The sequence below is a fragment of the Epinephelus fuscoguttatus genome, linkage group LG20 (assembly GCF_011397635.1).
Source record: "Epinephelus fuscoguttatus linkage group LG20, E.fuscoguttatus.final_Chr_v1".
Classification (NCBI taxonomy): Eukaryota; Metazoa; Chordata; class Actinopteri; order Perciformes; family Serranidae; genus Epinephelus; species Epinephelus fuscoguttatus.
The window spans coordinates 8,825,415-8,842,556 of NC_064771.1; the positions used below are offsets into that span (position 1 = coordinate 8,825,415).

At 43.8% G+C, this 17,142-nt stretch overlaps 1 protein-coding gene across 1 annotated transcript; it reads left to right on the plus strand.

The window, feature by feature from the left end:
* The first annotated feature begins 9,428 nt into the window (after nucleotides 1-9,428).
* Nucleotides 9,429-16,287, plus strand: LOC125881253 (uncharacterized). Its single transcript, XM_049564339.1, has 10 exons — nucleotides 9,429-9,745; nucleotides 9,850-9,922; nucleotides 10,168-10,246; nucleotides 10,341-10,394; nucleotides 10,509-10,583; nucleotides 10,706-11,749; nucleotides 14,303-14,461; nucleotides 14,578-14,752; nucleotides 15,056-15,195; nucleotides 15,750-16,287. Exons 1-10 carry the CDS (start codon nucleotides 9,452-9,454, stop codon nucleotides 16,285-16,287), a joined length of 2,631 nt encoding a protein of 876 aa, XP_049420296.1. The 5' UTR covers nucleotides 9,429-9,451.
* Nucleotides 16,288-17,142: the final 855 nt, after the last annotated feature.

Below are 17,142 nucleotides of genomic sequence, written 5' to 3' on the forward strand. Positions count from 1 at the left end.
GAGACAGTAAATAGGCCTAAACATTTCTTCTGTTCTTGATAACTCAGATATTGTGAAAAAGTGATTCTGTAAAAAATTATCAAATGTAATATATTTTTGACTGACTACAGATGTAGGTGATAGTACTGGCCACAGCTGTCTGCTAGAACCTGCAGGTGGAGGCGGGAGCTGCAGGTTGCTGACAGATGCTGTAGGTGGTGGTTTAACAACAATTCAATTTCAAAGAGCCTATTGAGACCTCTCTCCAGATGACAGGGAAAAGCTCTCCAATACTAACAGTGAGATTAAATTGGAGTGTTCCTTGGGAAGATAACATTGGAGAGACCTTCTTCCAAGGTCTTTCAGTGTCTTTACGATGACAGTAACAGAAATTATAAATGAATTAGTTAGGGGGGTCCGGGGGCATGCCCCCCCAGAAGAGAATTTTGAACATTTGACATCTAAATGAATTAATCTGGTGCACTTTAAGAGTATCAATCAAGTATCACATCAAGAAGCTAGAATAACAATTTCAAGGTTTTTAATGATGAAATATGAACAGTTCACCAAAAAGACGACAACAAGAACGTCTGCAATAAAAAGTACATTTTACATCAGTTGAGACTTGAACGCAACCTCTGACACTAAGGAGGATCTTCTATCTGACTGATCTAATTGACAAGTGACAACTCATCTGTGGCTTCACAAATTGACTAAGCCAGTCACCAGGATGACAGCAGCTGTCAAGGCAGATTTGAAAATACACATATTGCATATAGACAGCATGGAGATAATTTAATTAATTAATCATTAATTTGTTTTTAACAATGATTGATTTACTCCATAAGTGATGTTTAAAAATGGCATTCTTGCATTGACTCCAATTGTTAACATGAGATCAAAATTCAAAATGCTGTCAAAAATTCCGTTTTTGAGATAAAATTCTGATATTTGCCAAACATCATCTACCATGACTCCAAAATTTTGTCAATTTTTTAATGAACATTGAAAAATTATTAGCAAGAATTTGCAAGTATATGTTTACAGTACCGTTTACACTCAAACATCTTGATCCACTGTAGGCTCAGAAAGAAGAAGAAGAAAGAACGCGCAGGAAAACAATAGGTTCCTGGCAGCTTAGGCAGCCCGGACCCTAATAAAATCTTATAATACAATCAAAATAAAATACAATATAAAATAAAATAAATGAAATAAAATAAGATAAAATACAAAATAAAATATTTTTTTCCATAAAAACAGTTACACTGTCTTATTTTCTCATTCTTTTTGGTTCAAACACAAAGTCCTGCAACATGTCCAAGCCACTCCTTTTCAAGGTGGAGGCTTTTGATAGTCTGGCAGGGGCAGAGGACTGAGAGGAGGTTTCTGGTAGTCTGGCAGAGGCAGAGGACTGAGAGGAGGCTTTGAGCCTGGCAGAGGCAGGGGACTGAGAGGAGGCTTTGAGTCCGGCAGAGGACTGAGAGAAAGCTTTGAGCCTGGCAGAGGACTGGGAGGAGGCTTTGAGTCCGGCAGAGGACTGAGAGGAGGCTTTGAGCCCGGCTGAGGCAGAGGACTGAGAGGAGGCTTTGAGTCCGGCAGAGGACTGAGAGAAAGCTTTGAGCCTGGCAGAGGACTGAGAGGAGGCTTTGAGCCCGGCAGAGGCAGAGGACTGAGAGGAGGCTTTGAGTCCGACAGAGGACTGAGAGGAGGCTTTGAGCCCAGCAGAGGCAGAGGACTGAGAGGAGGCTTTGAGTGGTCTAGTCGTGTTCCTGGCCTGGTGCACTAGTTTGTTTGCCCTCACAGACGACCGAATCCTTGCTGCATCTGTCAGCTTTCTCTTCTTTAGTGCTTCTTCCCTCTCCTTCTTTCTTTTCAGGTGCAGCTGATATGTTGCATATGACGACAGGCAGCACCTCCTCACTGGCTGGTCCATCATCATCGTTGTGGCTGTCCACTCCCTTGCTTTAATTGCAAATTAGACTATTGCAAGGCTCTCATAAGTCTCCACATTCATTGTGCATCTGTCAGCTTTGAGGATGTCATCCATCAGATTGAAGGATCCCTCAACCAGGGGGCCAGTGAAGATGCTGAGAAGTGCTTTGACCAGCTTACCCAGAATAGGAAATCTCACATCTCTCATGATTGCATGAGCTACCAGGTCCACATCTATTTGGTACGCCTGTACCTCTAAATCTAGTTGACCAATCTCCTCTAGTTCAACTACATTAGGCAAGGCCTTGCCCAATGTGATGAAAGCCCCACCAACAGATTCATCTTGAATCAAAGAAGGATTCAAAGCCGAGAGTGCAGTGATGATGGGGTTATTGAGAGGAAGCCTTGTGAGAAGGAATTCTGCAGCCTTCATGTATCCTCCTTCATGTATCTGAGATTGCTGTACAGAGTATCCACCCATATCTTCCTCTCAACATGAGCCTTGTTGTCAGACAGCTGATTGTCTTGACTCCGGACATCAACCTGGATGGATAGATAGATAGATAGATAGATAGATAGATAGATAGATAGATAGATAGTGTCTCACCACACAAGCAAACATAAGACAGCACAGTACAAACAAGACAATGCAAGGTCAGCTATGTACAGTATAAAATCAGAGTAAGTGTGCTTCCATGAAAAGGTAAATGTAAAATCAAATGAGTGATAAGAGCTATGTACCTTGACCAACTCCTTTGTCCTCAGAGGGATGCCTGCTGGTTTCATGAACTTGGCCAGTAGTTCTCTCACCAGAGCCACCATCTTGACATGCAGCAAGTGCACCATGGGCTTCTCACTTTGCAGCCTTTTCAGAAATGTCTGAAAGGTTGGAAGGACACCTGCCAACACATTACAAAATTAATGATGCAGTTAAATGACAGAACCGAATATAAGAACAGATTTTTTTCCCCAAAAAGATATTCAGGGTCTAAACATCTATAAACTCCTCAAAAAAACTTGTGAAACATTATTTCAGTCAATCAGATCTCCCCCAGGGATGCAAACAATGCGCCGAAAAGCACAGCTCGCTTTTTTCGTGGCCATTTGGGTGACTTGGTTTTTTTTTTTTGTTTTTTTTTAAGGGGTTGGTGTAATCCAAAAATGGATTTCTGTGTCCATTCTCACTGAGGGCGAATATCCGTATAAAAGTTGATTTCATGGGTTGTTAAGGAAGTCTGCACACCAGGGCGGAACTTTAGTGCGGTGAAAAAGTTTCTGCCCAGACTTTGACCCCCCGCGGAATTCGCCGGCGAAATCCAGTCAGGCAGGACAGTATGGGAGAAAGATTGATAAACCTCATTTCACAGCACCCCGTCCTTTTTGATAAAAGACGGGATGATTTTATGAACAATGAATTAAAGGACAACGTCTGGCAGTCCATTGTCCAGCTTGGTGGCTGTGGTGAGAGTGGTAAGTGCTAAACAAAGTTGATGCTGATGCTTGTTAAATGTTAGCTTGCTAGCTTGCTGCTGCTGCTGCTACTCTCGTCCATGTTCACCCACACCCGTTAACACTGCACGGACTTGGAACACAACAGCGAAGACGCAGCTGAAACAATTTCATAACTGATGACTGAAATGACTGATTCTGAGTGTAGAGTACGAGTGTCGAGATCATCTGAGGTAAAAGCATTCGCTTTTTCCGTTGGCTGGCACTTGTTTAACACACAGAAGTTTTTCTTGTTAAATACATTACCATGCTGTTCAAAGTAAAAGAAAGATCCAGCAATTACCAGTACATTTTATCTTTTGAAAAGTGCAATGAATGATCCTGCAACATTTCCTGTATCATGATAAATGTCAAGGTAAATGTCGCCCCCTTGTGGCACTTCAATTTTCCAATTCTCCCCTGCCAATATTGGAGGCAGGCCTGTAAGCCTATTTGTTAATTGAATCCAGAGGAAATATTGGCTGGTATGACCTCATTAGGCAGAAGTTTTTTTTCAGTATTGAGGAGAGGACATTGTACATTTACACAATTTACAACTTAACCTCTCTCTCTTATTGAGTAGGCCCCTTAGATGTCTTAGAATATAAGTTTTTCTTGTCAGCACTGCTTCCTTAGTATCTGTAGGTGTGATGCTGAAATTGACTATAAATGCACCCTTTAAAGCTGATATTTCAAAAAATTTCATCCCGGGGGAGCATGTCCCTGGACCCCCCTAGGTGGTTCGTATCCTTCTCTCTTTTGTTTTTTTTTCCATTTTCTGTTTGCATCCCTGATCTCCCCTTTCATAATACCAATAAGGGTGTATTTTATACCATTGGAAAGCCTGATTAATCGCCTTTACCATGAGGTGTAGCTTGTAAGGATTGTGCATTCATGGAATTAGTACCATGCACTTTTTTGAGGACTTTACATGCACACTAGGCCTGCAGCAATACACATATTCTTATTGAACCTTTTGATATAATGGTCTCGGTTCGGTACGCACTATGAACCGAACAATACGCAATTTTATTTATTTATTTTATCAACTTCTGACAATGCCACCTTGTGGCTGCATTGTGGGATCTGTGGGATCTGTGACAGTTCTATTTCAGTCCACAGCAGAAATCTCGTTTGAGCTTCAGAAATGATTTTGGAAATGTAGCTTGTGTGGAGCTACTGCGCTAAGTGATCGATAAAAGAGCTGAACTACTGAGAAGTTACTTTATTCAGAAACGGCGACACTACCACCAAGCTACTACGAAATGCAGTTAAACTACAAACGTCCGCTACTGTAATGATGTTGAAACAAAAATGTTGGTAGTTTTAATAAATTACAAGTAAAAAAAAGATGTCAGATGTGTATGCTCATTTACAGCCATTTCCACATGAGTTTGCCTACTTGTATTATACCTCTGAACATGTCGATCAAGGCTGTCAACCCATCTAACTCTGAAAATAGCACAGAGATCTGTGCCTTCCGGTTCTGATTGTCTGCTGTTCCCATTCGGGATGCTGCTGCCTGCTCTTCTACTCTGGCCTTTTCCACGTCTTAGTGCATGCCTTTCAAACACTTCGTTGAGAAGCCATCTGCAGCGGACACACGTGCCCATGCACACATGCACTGCCTGCTCTTCTACTCTGGCCTTTTCCACGTCTTAGTGCATGCCTTTCAAACACTTCGTTGAGAAGCCATCTGCAGCGGACACACGTGCCCATGCACACATGCACAAACACACACACACACACAAGCGCACGCGCACACACACATATACACATACACACCACTTTTTTAACAACTTTATGACCCCAAAGGCAATTCAGATTGACAGCAAACACAGTGCATACATACATTCGCATGATCATACATTCCCACGGTCAACAGACAAGGTTATTTATGTCAGAGAGAGCAGGCAGGCACCCTCTTGTGTCCCCCCAGGGTCAACAAAGTGCAAGGTGCAAAGTGCAAATGAGTCTAGGAAATTACATAAATAAGCAAGGCAATAAATAGTTACGAAGGTAAGATAAATATGTTGCATAAATAGTGTGCTCTTAATGCACATGTAAGAATATAAAACTGAGGATATTATTTAATTTATTGCAAATTAAAACTCATGTTAACTATTAATGCAACTATTAGGGGTGTGACAGACAAAATATCGTGCCACAAGATAACGAGATATTAAAACATGACAATATTTCTCGTGGACATGAAAAGCTGTCTCGTGATATCAGGACTAGGGTTGGGCGATAATACGGTAATAATGTATCCCGCGGTATCTAAAAATAGCAATGGTATCAGTTTCATTACTGTCATTAAAAAAATCTGCCTCCCATATAGGCCTACAGTGGCCTGATATAGCCTAATATTAAATATAATTTATTTAATGTCTAAATAATGACTGTTTGTCCAGCACTTATGTATGTCAATCAATCAATCAATCAATTTTATTTATAAAGCCCAATATCACAAATCACAATTTGCCTCACAGGGCTTTACAGCATACGACATCCCTCTGTCCTTATGACCCTCGCAGGGAATAAGGAAAAACTCCCCCAAAAAAACCCCTTTAACGGGGAAAAAAAATGGTAGAAACCTCAGGAAGAGCAACTGAGGAGGGATCCCTCTTCCAGGACGGACAGATATGCAATAGATGTCGTACAGAACAGATCAACATGATAAATTAACAGTAATCCATATGACACAATGAGACACAAAGAGAGAGAGAGAGAGAGAGAGAGAGAGAGATGCAGGTAATGACAGTAGCTTACAACAACTTTGTTGAAAGTAATAATATTATAGTTATAGTTCTGGCTACTGTGGTACAATATGTTGAAAGTATGTATTAATATCTGGCAGTATACATGTGTGACAATAGTCATATGTGTATAATAACAGTAGAAGTATGACTAATGACTAATGATGGCAGCAGCAGCAGGAGGCATCTGGCAGGACCACGGCAGCAGCACAACCACACACGTCACGCTGTCCAGGCACCGTTGCGATATGAGTTAATCTGAGAGACAGTGGAGCACAAAGGCTCTGGAGAAGAAGCCGAGTTAGTGACATCCAGAATGGCCGAGCTAGCAAGATGCAGTAATAGAATACGAGAGAGAGAGAGAGAACGAGAGAAGGTGCCCGGTGTATTATAGGGGGGTCCTCCGGCAGACTAGGCCTAAGTCAGCCTAACTAGGGGCTGGTACAGGGCAAGCCTGAGCCAGCCCTAACTATAAGCTTTATCAAAGAGGAAAGTCTTAAGTCTAGTCTTAAATGTGGAGACGGTGTCTGCCTCCCGGACCGTAACAGGAAGATGATTCCACAGGAGAGGAGCCTGATAGCTGAAAGCTCTGGCTCCTGATCTACTTTTGGAGACTTCAGGGACCATGAGTAACCCTGCGGTCTCAGAGCGCAGTGTTCTGGTGGGATAATATGACACTATGAGCTCTCTAAGATATGACAGAGCTTGACCATTTAGAGCTTTATAAGTTAACAGTAGGATTTTAAGTTCAATTCTGGATTTTACAGGGAGCCAGTGCAGAGAAGCTAAAACAGGAGAAATATGATCACGTTTCTTAGTTCCTGTTAGTACATGTAATCCAGCCTAGAGGTAACAAAAGTGTGGACCAATTTTTCTGCATCTTTTCGGGTCAGGATAGGCCTAATTTTCGCAATATTACACAGATGAAAAAATGCAGTCCATGAGGTTTGTTTTAAATGAGAATTAAAAGACAAATCTTGATCAAATATCACTCCGAGGTTTCTTAGGGTAGTGCTAGAGGCCAGAGCAATGCCATCTAGAGAAACTATGTCATCAGATAAAGAGTCTCTGAGTTGTTTGGGGCCAAGAACAATAACTTCAGTTTTGTCTGAATTTAACATCAGGAAATTGGTACGTGTGGTTGAGTTTTCAATTTAATACTATTACAATTTAAAACTAATAATAGGCTATAATGTTTCTCATAACTGTTGTCGGGAGATGACATTTGATAAAGTTTTTGGATGTGATGTCGTCATGTGACAGCTCAGACATGAGGAAGAGAAGAAAAGATGGCAAGCCGCACATCAAGCGAGTTGGTCCCCAACAACCCTACAACTTAACAACTTCTGCAAGCAGCAGCAGCAGCAGCAGCAGGTCCAGATTCCATCAGAGTGGAGGAGGGAGAAGCGCAACCCGAACCACCGAAAAACAGATGACTGTGGGCAGTCTCCTTCAAAGAAAAGGTGATGCGGCAACAGATCCGGTCAGCACCATACAGGAGCAAGCAGGAGCAGAGGTAACTGCCTGTTGTCGTGAGCCTGTTATTCAGGGAGACGCAGACCTCCTTCTCAGGTGGAAATGTGATGGAGCCAAGCATTTTCCTCTGATGTCGAGGGCTGCCTGAAAGTACCTGTGCGTTTGTGCCACGAGCTCTCCATCAGAGCGCATATTTAGCACCGCGGCCAAAGTTGTCAATCCACTACGTGCCCTGCTCCAGCTGGAAAAAGTAAACATGCTGGTTTGTCTGGCGAAAAACCTTGAATAGTTTTGAAGCATATGATGCTGCTATAGTTATCATTATACTTTGTTTTTATGTCATTTTCAATGAGGAGTAGCTTGTTCTGATGGTCAAAACAGTTGGAACTTGGAGAGGGTGAACTTTTCAAACTAAAGGTAGGCTCTAAAAATAAACCAACGAACAGGGGCACCAGGGATTTTGGGCCCTATGAAAAGAATTTTTACTGAGTATTGTGCACAGCTGGCCGGTAGGCCGCCGAAAATTTCCGATGCTATTTTACATAAAACTATGCATTTTGATGGTATTTTTGACTATCATTCCCACATTTGTGAAAAAAGAACAATCTCTTCCTCCACTTCCACATTCCTCCCTCACAAACTTGAAGAGGATCCTGGACCTGGCTCTGTAGAGTGTATGTTATAGGGCTGACCCAAAAAATTCAAAGCTTCGAAGCTTCGTTCGATGGCATGGGATTCGATTGTGAAAAAAAATCGAATATTCAGCCTTTTTTTTCTCCCGTTTTTTGGGGGGACCTTGAACGCAACACCAGGAAATAGAAAGCCCGACATGCAATGAATTATCCTGCTTGAACACAGACGACGAATTTTTTTTCAACAATGTGACTCAAAATAATGATAAAATAGATTTTATTGATGAAAAATAATATGCTGATGGTGACATTTTCCACAGGTCCGCTGTGCTCTGAGGGCCGAATTCACAAAGAATGAACTGCAGCCGCTGATAGCACCTTGAATTGCGCTTCATTTGCACCCGCACTTTGCTCCGTCTTAACGTCCTATTCACAAAGGGTATTGCACTAATGATATATCAGCGCAAACACACCCACAAAGTTTGGCAGCTGAGTGCAGTTTGCCCCTGATTGCAATAAGCCACACATGGCAAAGTATAAATGCTGGCTTTGCGCCAAGAACACTGTGGCAGAACAATGGCAGACTTTGTTTACTGAATACTGTATACCCTCATGTAGTGATGTCTGCTGGTGAGTCAGTCTAACAGTGTCGGATGGGTTGAGGTTGTGGATTTGACCAAGTTTGACCACTTTATCACTATTCCCTCTCACTTGTAGCTGTTTTTCGTTATCTTTTGAATTTAATATGAATTATGGAACCGTTTTTGTTCACGTTTGTTTCCCCCATTTCGTAAAATAAATTATTGAAAGTTGCTTTTGAAGTGCGTTACAGAAGTGCATTTTGAGAACGACCGCAGACTGTCACCTGTTCAACGCATCAATATCTTCGGATGCCATTAAAGTAATAATGATTATAATAATAATGTCAAAATATTATTTACAGACTGATTTAACAAACGATCACTGCTGCCACGATCGCTGGAAAGTCTGGGCGAGAGGCTTCCACAGAGGAGTGCCCAGTTTGCACCAGCTTTCTAAAGACGTTATTTACTTCACTCAAACTGCATGTGTCTATTAGCAGTAGTATAAGGGGCCCAGCTTTGCGCGTGCATGTGAAATGCGCGTGCACGCGAGACGTGCGTGCGTGCACGTGAACCCGAGATCAGAGGAATTAAGAATGCACGGATGTTTTTACAACGACCCCCCTGCTGTGCAGCATCTGTTCGGTGTAATAAATGTTCAGACATGTCCGGGCAAAACACGAGAAGAAAGTACAGTAGCCAATCATACAGCAAGGCTAGACCAACAACCAATCAGGGTTTTATGATGTGTGTCGTGTTTGTTTATTGTTTTACTCAAATGTATAAAAATCCCAGTGAAACAAGCAGAGGATCTTTTTTTAAAAAAAAGTCTAGGTTGCGTGAAACACAGCGGACCCTTTTCTACAGCTTTTACTGCGGACAATGGCTTCAATTAACGGTAAGCGTGCCTAAACTATATTGGATAACATTGCTCTCTAGATACTTAATTTTTCTCAGAAAAAAACATTCTAAAAACAACAACTACCAAAAAAAAAAAAAAAGTATTTCTCATTAGGTCCAGCTGCTGACGATTCCGGAGTTGAAAACCGTGCCCCTGCACCCCGCTGCAGCAGCCGTAAGTTAACATATCATTTCGTAGTGTGCGTGCGTGTGTGTGTGTGTGTGTGTGTGTGTGTGTGTGTGTGTGTGTGAGTGAGTGTGTGTGTGTGATAGTGTGTGTTTACTTATTTTCATTATTACTGTTATTAAATTCTAAATCTAACGAATGTATTTTCGTTTTAAATCTTGATCTAATGAATGTATTTTATTATTATTTTAAAGAGTGTGTTACTAAGCTAAATAAATGGTATTACTTTCCAGCTGCAGCACAAAGACGCTCACTTTCGTTGAAAAGGCGCAGAACAGACCCTCCAGCCTCTGCTGCTAGAGATTTTATACCGTAAGACTTTTATTTTTATATTTTATTTATCATTAATGGGGGAATGCTTGCGGCATCATTGCAAACATCTGTTTTACCTCCTCTTTCTCCACAGTGCACAGCGCAGGCCACTGAGACCCCTCCATCAGTTTTCTAGCGGGTTTAACACGTAAGACACAATGTTTTAACGCTACTTTATATGAATATTATGTTAATATGTGTCGGATACAGAATACTGCTAACATATCGTTTTGTTTGTTTTTTTATTTTTTTTCCATAACAGTGCCTGGGCGATTCACCAGGACTACCCGGCTGAAAATTTCCAGAGGGTTACACCGTCAGGACAAGGATTTCTCACGTAAGACACGTCGTTATTTAATAATAATACTAATAATACTAATAATAATAATAGCAGCCTAATAATGATAATAATATTAATAATAATGATAACGCTAATGTTGTATTTTTTTTAATAAACAGTGCTCAACCGCCTGAGCTGACGGCCACGCAAGAAACAAGCGCCGCGGTAGCTGCGTTACTGGTTGTCCAGGGATTATCTGCGGGTGAAGCGTGGAGCGCACTAGGATCGGGCGGTGTAGAATCGGCTCCAACGGCTGTTGAGGAGTGCTTCAACGGCACATTCGAGGAGGTCGGGGAGTCTGTGAACTCGTTTCCTAACGGTCGAGAGGAAGTCGGCGGAACAGCGGACGCCCAGCAGCGTGAGAGGGCATCGATCAGTGAGGAACACGGGCCATCTCCTCCTCCTCCTCTGCACCGGCGGCTATTTAACGAGGGAATATCTACAGAGGCTTTGTGGAGTCAGCAGGAGTCGCTCTTCCCACCACAGAACACCAGCCTACAGCATCAGCACGAAGTAAGCAAAGATCTATTTTCTACGAGTACACCTGTGAAGGCTGGCGTTGCTGATACTGGTGCTGCTTCTGCTCCCGCAGCGGGGAGAGGTGTGTGTGTGGGGAATCTCCCCACAATCCCCACATTATTAAGAGGTGCTGACTATATTCCAGATTTTGATGATCTGTTAGACAGTACTGGTGATTACAGACACAGTAACTTACCCGACTTACTGACATTATCACCTATACCCGCTTCATATCCTCCCCCTCCCAGTGTTTTTGCTGACGTTGTTGTTGAAAACGGTGAGGAGGAGAGCATAGCATTTATTGATGCACATCCAGGCCAGGCCTCCAGCCCGCCTCAGCCTATCCCTTTTCCCCTGCCTCCTCCAGTAGGTGTTGTTGTTGATGTTGATGAGAGTGTAGTGTTTGTTGATGCGTATCCAAGCCATCCCTCCAGCCCTCCTCGGCCTATCCCTCACCCCCTGCCTCATCCAGTAGGTGTAGGTGTAGTTGTTGATGCTGATGTTGAGAGTGTATTGAGCCATACGTCCCGCCCTCCACCCAGCAGCCGCCTACCCTCCTCAGCCTATTACCGACCCTGTCTCACCTCTGATTCTCCCACCCCAGTGGCTGTTCTAGCAAGAGAGAACGCATTGCTCAAAATCAGGTGCAGGCATCAGGCTAGGCTAATCAGGCGCGAACAGCGTCAGAAAAGATTTGCCGAGACGCGATACCTCCTCCCTGGCAAGCGGCGAAACCTGATTAGGAACACTAAAACTAACGAGCGACGCTACAGAGCCCTTAATACACAGATACATTTGCTTAAACAGAGCGTCGGCACCTTAATTGAATTACAGCACACAATCACAACATCAATAAATAACCTAGTAGACGCACTGTATAGAAAAACAGGAGCACATTGTTAAGTAAACGTAGATAATGGCACCACCGAGGAAAATGTTAAAAATGAATGAGCACCCAGGTCGGGATGGTCGTTATGACACAGATGACGAAAGCACACATTTTACTGATAATGTCGATTCGTCCCAGTGCACTACAGAGGGGCGTGCTTTGACAGGTACAGTTAGGGAACGTTTTAACACACCCTCTGGACCAGATGTACTGGCTAGCCACAGCAGTGTTATGCGCTGGTCCAGATACATTATAAAAAGAATGCGGGGGATAGAGAAGAGAACAGCACTGTTTTTAAGAGACAGAATTTTATGCCCATCATCATTAGCGTCATCACCATCACACGCTTGTGGTTCAGGTTCTGGTGTTGCTGCTACTCCCGCTACATCTAATGCTGATGTTATTGTAGAAATCGGTGTTAATAATAACAACAGTGACAACGATAATATAGCATCACCATGCCGCTGCTGTCAGTTCTGGGACTTTGAGTGTCTCTCGTGTGAATGTGTGCGTGATAGTGGAGCCTCTGCTGAGCATGCTGCTATCAGTTCTGGGGCCGTGAGTGTCTCTGGTGTGAATGTGTGTGATCGCGGGGTCTCTGCTGAGCATGCTGCTGGCAGTTCTGGGGCCGTGAGTGTCTCTGGTGTGAATGTGTGTGATCGCGGGGTCTCTGCTGAGCATGCTGCTATCAGTTCTGGGACCGTGAGTGTCTCTGGTGTGAATGTGAGTGATCGCGGGGTCTGTGCTGAACATGCTGCTGTCGGTTCTGTGAGTAACTCTATGGTCTGTCAACACGGCGCAGGAAATCCGGTAGAAGGAACACCTGCTGTTCCATCTACAAGTACAGGCGGTGCACAGTTGCGTGTCCGTGACATACCTAGATTCAACGCTGCCGAATTTCGCCAGAGGGTCGATTTCAGAGACGTTAGTCTTGATAACATCACCCAGGCAATTGACGGTGTTAGAGAGAGGTTGTCATGCGTGATTGGTGCAGCCTTAGAGGACTCTCCTGCAGGTAGTGTATTAAATGTGGTTTTGAGAGGACCATCTCTAGCCAGCGATGTGCAGGCTGTTTTAAGCTCTGACAACGCATATAACGCTGACGAAGTTTTTGGAGGTGGTCTCTCAAGTTGTGCAGAGTAATGACACGTCGCTGACAGATGATGATCTGGAGTTTGTTGTGACCGTAGCACGGGGTAGTAGTGGTGGTGGTTCTAGACTGAGGCTAGGAAGCGTCCCTTATGATGAAATTTTATCTAAGAAGGGAAGGCACCTGTATAACCCTGAAAACGACGGGTCTCAGAACAGTCTTTGTTTCTCTCTTTGTCTCGCCCATTTTGTTAATGAAAGCTTGTCTGCCACTGATAAAATGCAGTATGCTAAACAACTGCATAGCGCTGTAGGATTTGATGAAACCCACAAGGTGTCGCTCTCTGATATCACAAAATTTGAACATCACTTAAACATAAAAATCGTAGTATTCCACCATGGTTCAGGCGTAAACACCTACAGTGTTACAAAACCCATGGTACACGCCAGCACTGTGTGGATGTACCTGCACAATGACCATTATTACCTGATTGTAAATAAAACCGGTTTCTTTGGGGACCTATGTGTGTGACTACTGTTACGGTTCATACACAGAACCGTTTAAGCACGTTTGTAAATACCTCTGCAATGTTTGTTATACACAGTGTCACATGCACACAGGGGCCACTGTAAAATGTACAGAGTGTAAACGAATCTGCAAGTCCAGACACTGCTATAATCAGCATGATCACTCTAAACACGACGCAGCGCCGTGTGACAAAGTGAAATATTGTGAAGAGTGTGGTAAAACCTACAATGCGGCAAGAACGCAGCATAAATGCAAGCCACCAAAGTGTACACACTGCGGCGAGGGCCTAAATGAGAGCGATGCTGTACACCAATGTTTTATCCAGCCGCTGAAAAAACAAAACCCACACAAAATACATATTTTTGATTTTGAGACAAGTGATCACGAGGGCAAGCACGAATCAAACTTTGTGTGTGCTATGGACACAGAGGGAAACAAATTTTGTTTCAACACCCTGAAATGCGTTGACAGGTTTGTTAAACGGTACCAGCAGCCAAAATATAAGGGGTACACATTTATTGCACACAACGCCTCTGGGTTTGATAATTACATACTGCTGGAATATTTTGTGCAACAGGGGATCCCTCCCACAGTAACCATGCGTGGCAGTAGGGTCATCCTGATGTATGACAAGGCGTTCCAGCAACGCTGGATCGATTCTTTCAGCTTTCTACCCATGCGTTTATCCAGGACACCGGCTGCCATGGGTTTTGAGGACATGGAGAAGGGTATTTTCCGCACAAGTTCAACACCAGGGCTTAACGAGTACTATGTGGGGAAATACCCCGACCCCTCTTATTACGGGTACAACACCATGTCTGACAGCGACAAGCATAGGTTCATGATCTGGTATGACACCGTCCGTGAGAAATCTTTGATTTCCAGACAGAAATTCGCCACTACTGTGTTAATGATGTAGAAGTGCTTCGCAAGGCCTGTCTAATTTATCGTGAGACATTTATCAGGTGCACAGACCTCGACCCGTTCGCGTTCACGACACTGGCGTCGAGTTGCATGGGCGTTTTCAAAACGCGTTTTCTACCCAAAGACACCCTCGCCCTCACGTATGAAGGCGCATACACACGGCAGAATAAAACCTATTCTGAGGTGTCTATGCAGTGGCTGGAATACGTGGCCAGGGTAGAAGGCTCCGAGATTAGACACGCTTTGAACCACGGTGAGCAACAATTTGGGCAGTTTTTTGTGGATGGGTATAACAGGGCCACAAACACATGCTACGAGTTTGCGGGATGCTTTTTTCACGGATGTGTCAAGTGTTGCGTCCAGACCGAAGTGAATCCTGTCACCAAAAAACCCTATGGCAGTCTGTACCACTCATTCTGTGAAAAAATATCAGCATTGAAAAGTGTGCATGGTCTGCGTGTGGTGGTGATGTGGGAATGTGAGTGGGAGGCGCTAAAACGTTCAGACCCATCTGTTCAGGCGCACCTCAACACTTACAGGCTCAAAGAACGCCTCGACCCACGACAAGCCCTTTTTGGAGGGCGTACAAACGCCATCAAGATGTACCACAAGGCTGATAACGCAGATGAGAAAATCAGATACTACGATTTCACAAGCCTGTATCCTACTGTACAGTCAAAAAAACAATACCCGGTTGGACACCCTCAAATTATCCACCGAGATTTTGGTCCGGTAGAAAACTATTTCGGGTTTGTAAAGTGTACCGTGCTTCCTCCCAGAGGTCTGTACCACCCCGTACTGCCCTACAGGTGTCACAAAAGGCTCATGTTTCCGTTGTGTGGCAGGTGTGCTGCGGAGTTAAACCAGACCAGTGTCTGTGCGCATACTGACGCTGAGCGACAGCTGTCAGGTGTGTGGGTCTCGTTTGAACTTCAGAAAGCTGTCGAGAAGGGGTACCAGATTGTCTGCATTGATGAAGTGTGGCATTTCCCAAACAAGACAGACACCTTGTTCAAGGAATATGTCAAGACGTTTTTGAAGTGTAAGCAGGAGGCGTCAGGCTACCCCGGCATGTCATTACTCCTGCAGAGAAAGCCCAGTACATACATGACTACCATGAAAAGGAGGGGATTTTACTCGATGCTGACAAAATCTGTGTCAACAAGGCGGTCAGGAATTGTAACAAGCTTCTCCTGAACTCATTGTGGGGCAGATTCAGCATGCGGAGTAACATGCCCTCCTGCGAGTTAATCACAGAACCGGAGAGATTCACGCAGCTCATGTTCAGCGACCATTATGACGTGCGTCAGTTTGGGTTTATATCCGATGACGTGGCCATTGTCCAGTGGTGTCACGCAGATGGTAAGGCGTCCAGAGTGAATGATGTGAATGTGTTCATAGGGGCTATGACCACCGCCTATGCTAGGCTGATGCTGTATGACTTGTTGGACAGGCTACAGGAGCGTGTGCTGTACTGTGACACGGACAGCGTCATTTTCACGTCCGGCCCAGGTGATTGGGTTCCCCCTCTAGGCTCATACTTGGGTGACTTAACCGACGAGATCAATGACGGTGATGTGTGCGGGCTCCCAGAGGAAGATTATATCACAGAGTTTGTGTCTGGGGGTCCAAAGTGTTACGCCTACTGCACAAAACTTGGTAAAACGCAGGTCAAGTGCAAGGGTGTCACACTTAAAATGCAGCAGTGCTCACCCACGAGTCGCTTAAGGGGTTGGTCCAGTCCTTTGTGACCAATCAGAACACTCAGATGCATGTGATCACAGAGGCGGAAACCATCAGACGTGATAAAAAGAAGTTTCATCTTAAAAATGACGTAGTACACAAAAAAGTCAAGGTTGTGTATAACAAGCGCAGAGTCCTGTCAGACTACAGCACGCTACCTTATGGCTACTAACATCTCTTTTGACTCAAGACTGCAGCATCCGTTTAGTTTGGTGGTGAGTGGTCCCTCAAATTGTGGGAAGACATATTTTGTCAAGGGTCTTATTGAAAATGCATCTACAGTTATTTCACATAACATTGATAATTTGGTCTACGATACTCATGCTGGCAACCTTTATATGACCAACTCCTTAAATTAAGAGACATCAACTTTGTTAAAGGGTTACCCGATTCCCTGTGTGACGACGAGCCTATTACCCCGGACAAGACTAATCTACTCGTCATAGACGATTTAATGAATGACGCAAGTGACAATATAGAAGTTCAGAATGTATTCACCAAATATGTCCACCATAGAAATCTCAGCTGTATATATCTGGTTCAAAATTTGTTTATACAAGGCAAGGCTAGCAGAACCATTAGTTTAAACACAAACTACCTTGTCTTGTTCAAAAACCCTAGGGATAAATATCAGGTTACACTCCTGGGCAAACAGATGTTTCCCAGAAACACTAAATATTTTTTAGAGGCGTTTACTGACGCCACTAGTTCCGCATACGGGTATCTCCTCATAGATTATAAAGCTGTCACTCCAGACCACTTGAGGCTCAGAACCGCTTTGTTGTCAAATCAGCAGGTTGTTTATATGCCTAAAAACAAACAAAGGGCTAAATAATGTCACACGCTGCAGAGGAATCTAGCCA

Excerpts from the sequence above, each read along its gene's own strand:
- LOC125881253 (XM_049564339.1), top strand. The coding sequence starts at position 9,452 with ATGTTTTTACAACGACCCCCCTGCTGTGCAGCATCTGTTCGGTGTAAT. Across the intron at positions 14,462-14,577 it reads AAGCATAGGTTCATGATCTG|GTGCACAGACCTCGACCCGT; the intron begins GTATGACACCGT and ends GACATTTATCAG. Across the intron at positions 14,753-15,055 it reads GGCTGGAATACGTGGCCAGG|GCGCACCTCAACACTTACAG; the intron begins GTAGAAGGCTCC and ends CCATCTGTTCAG.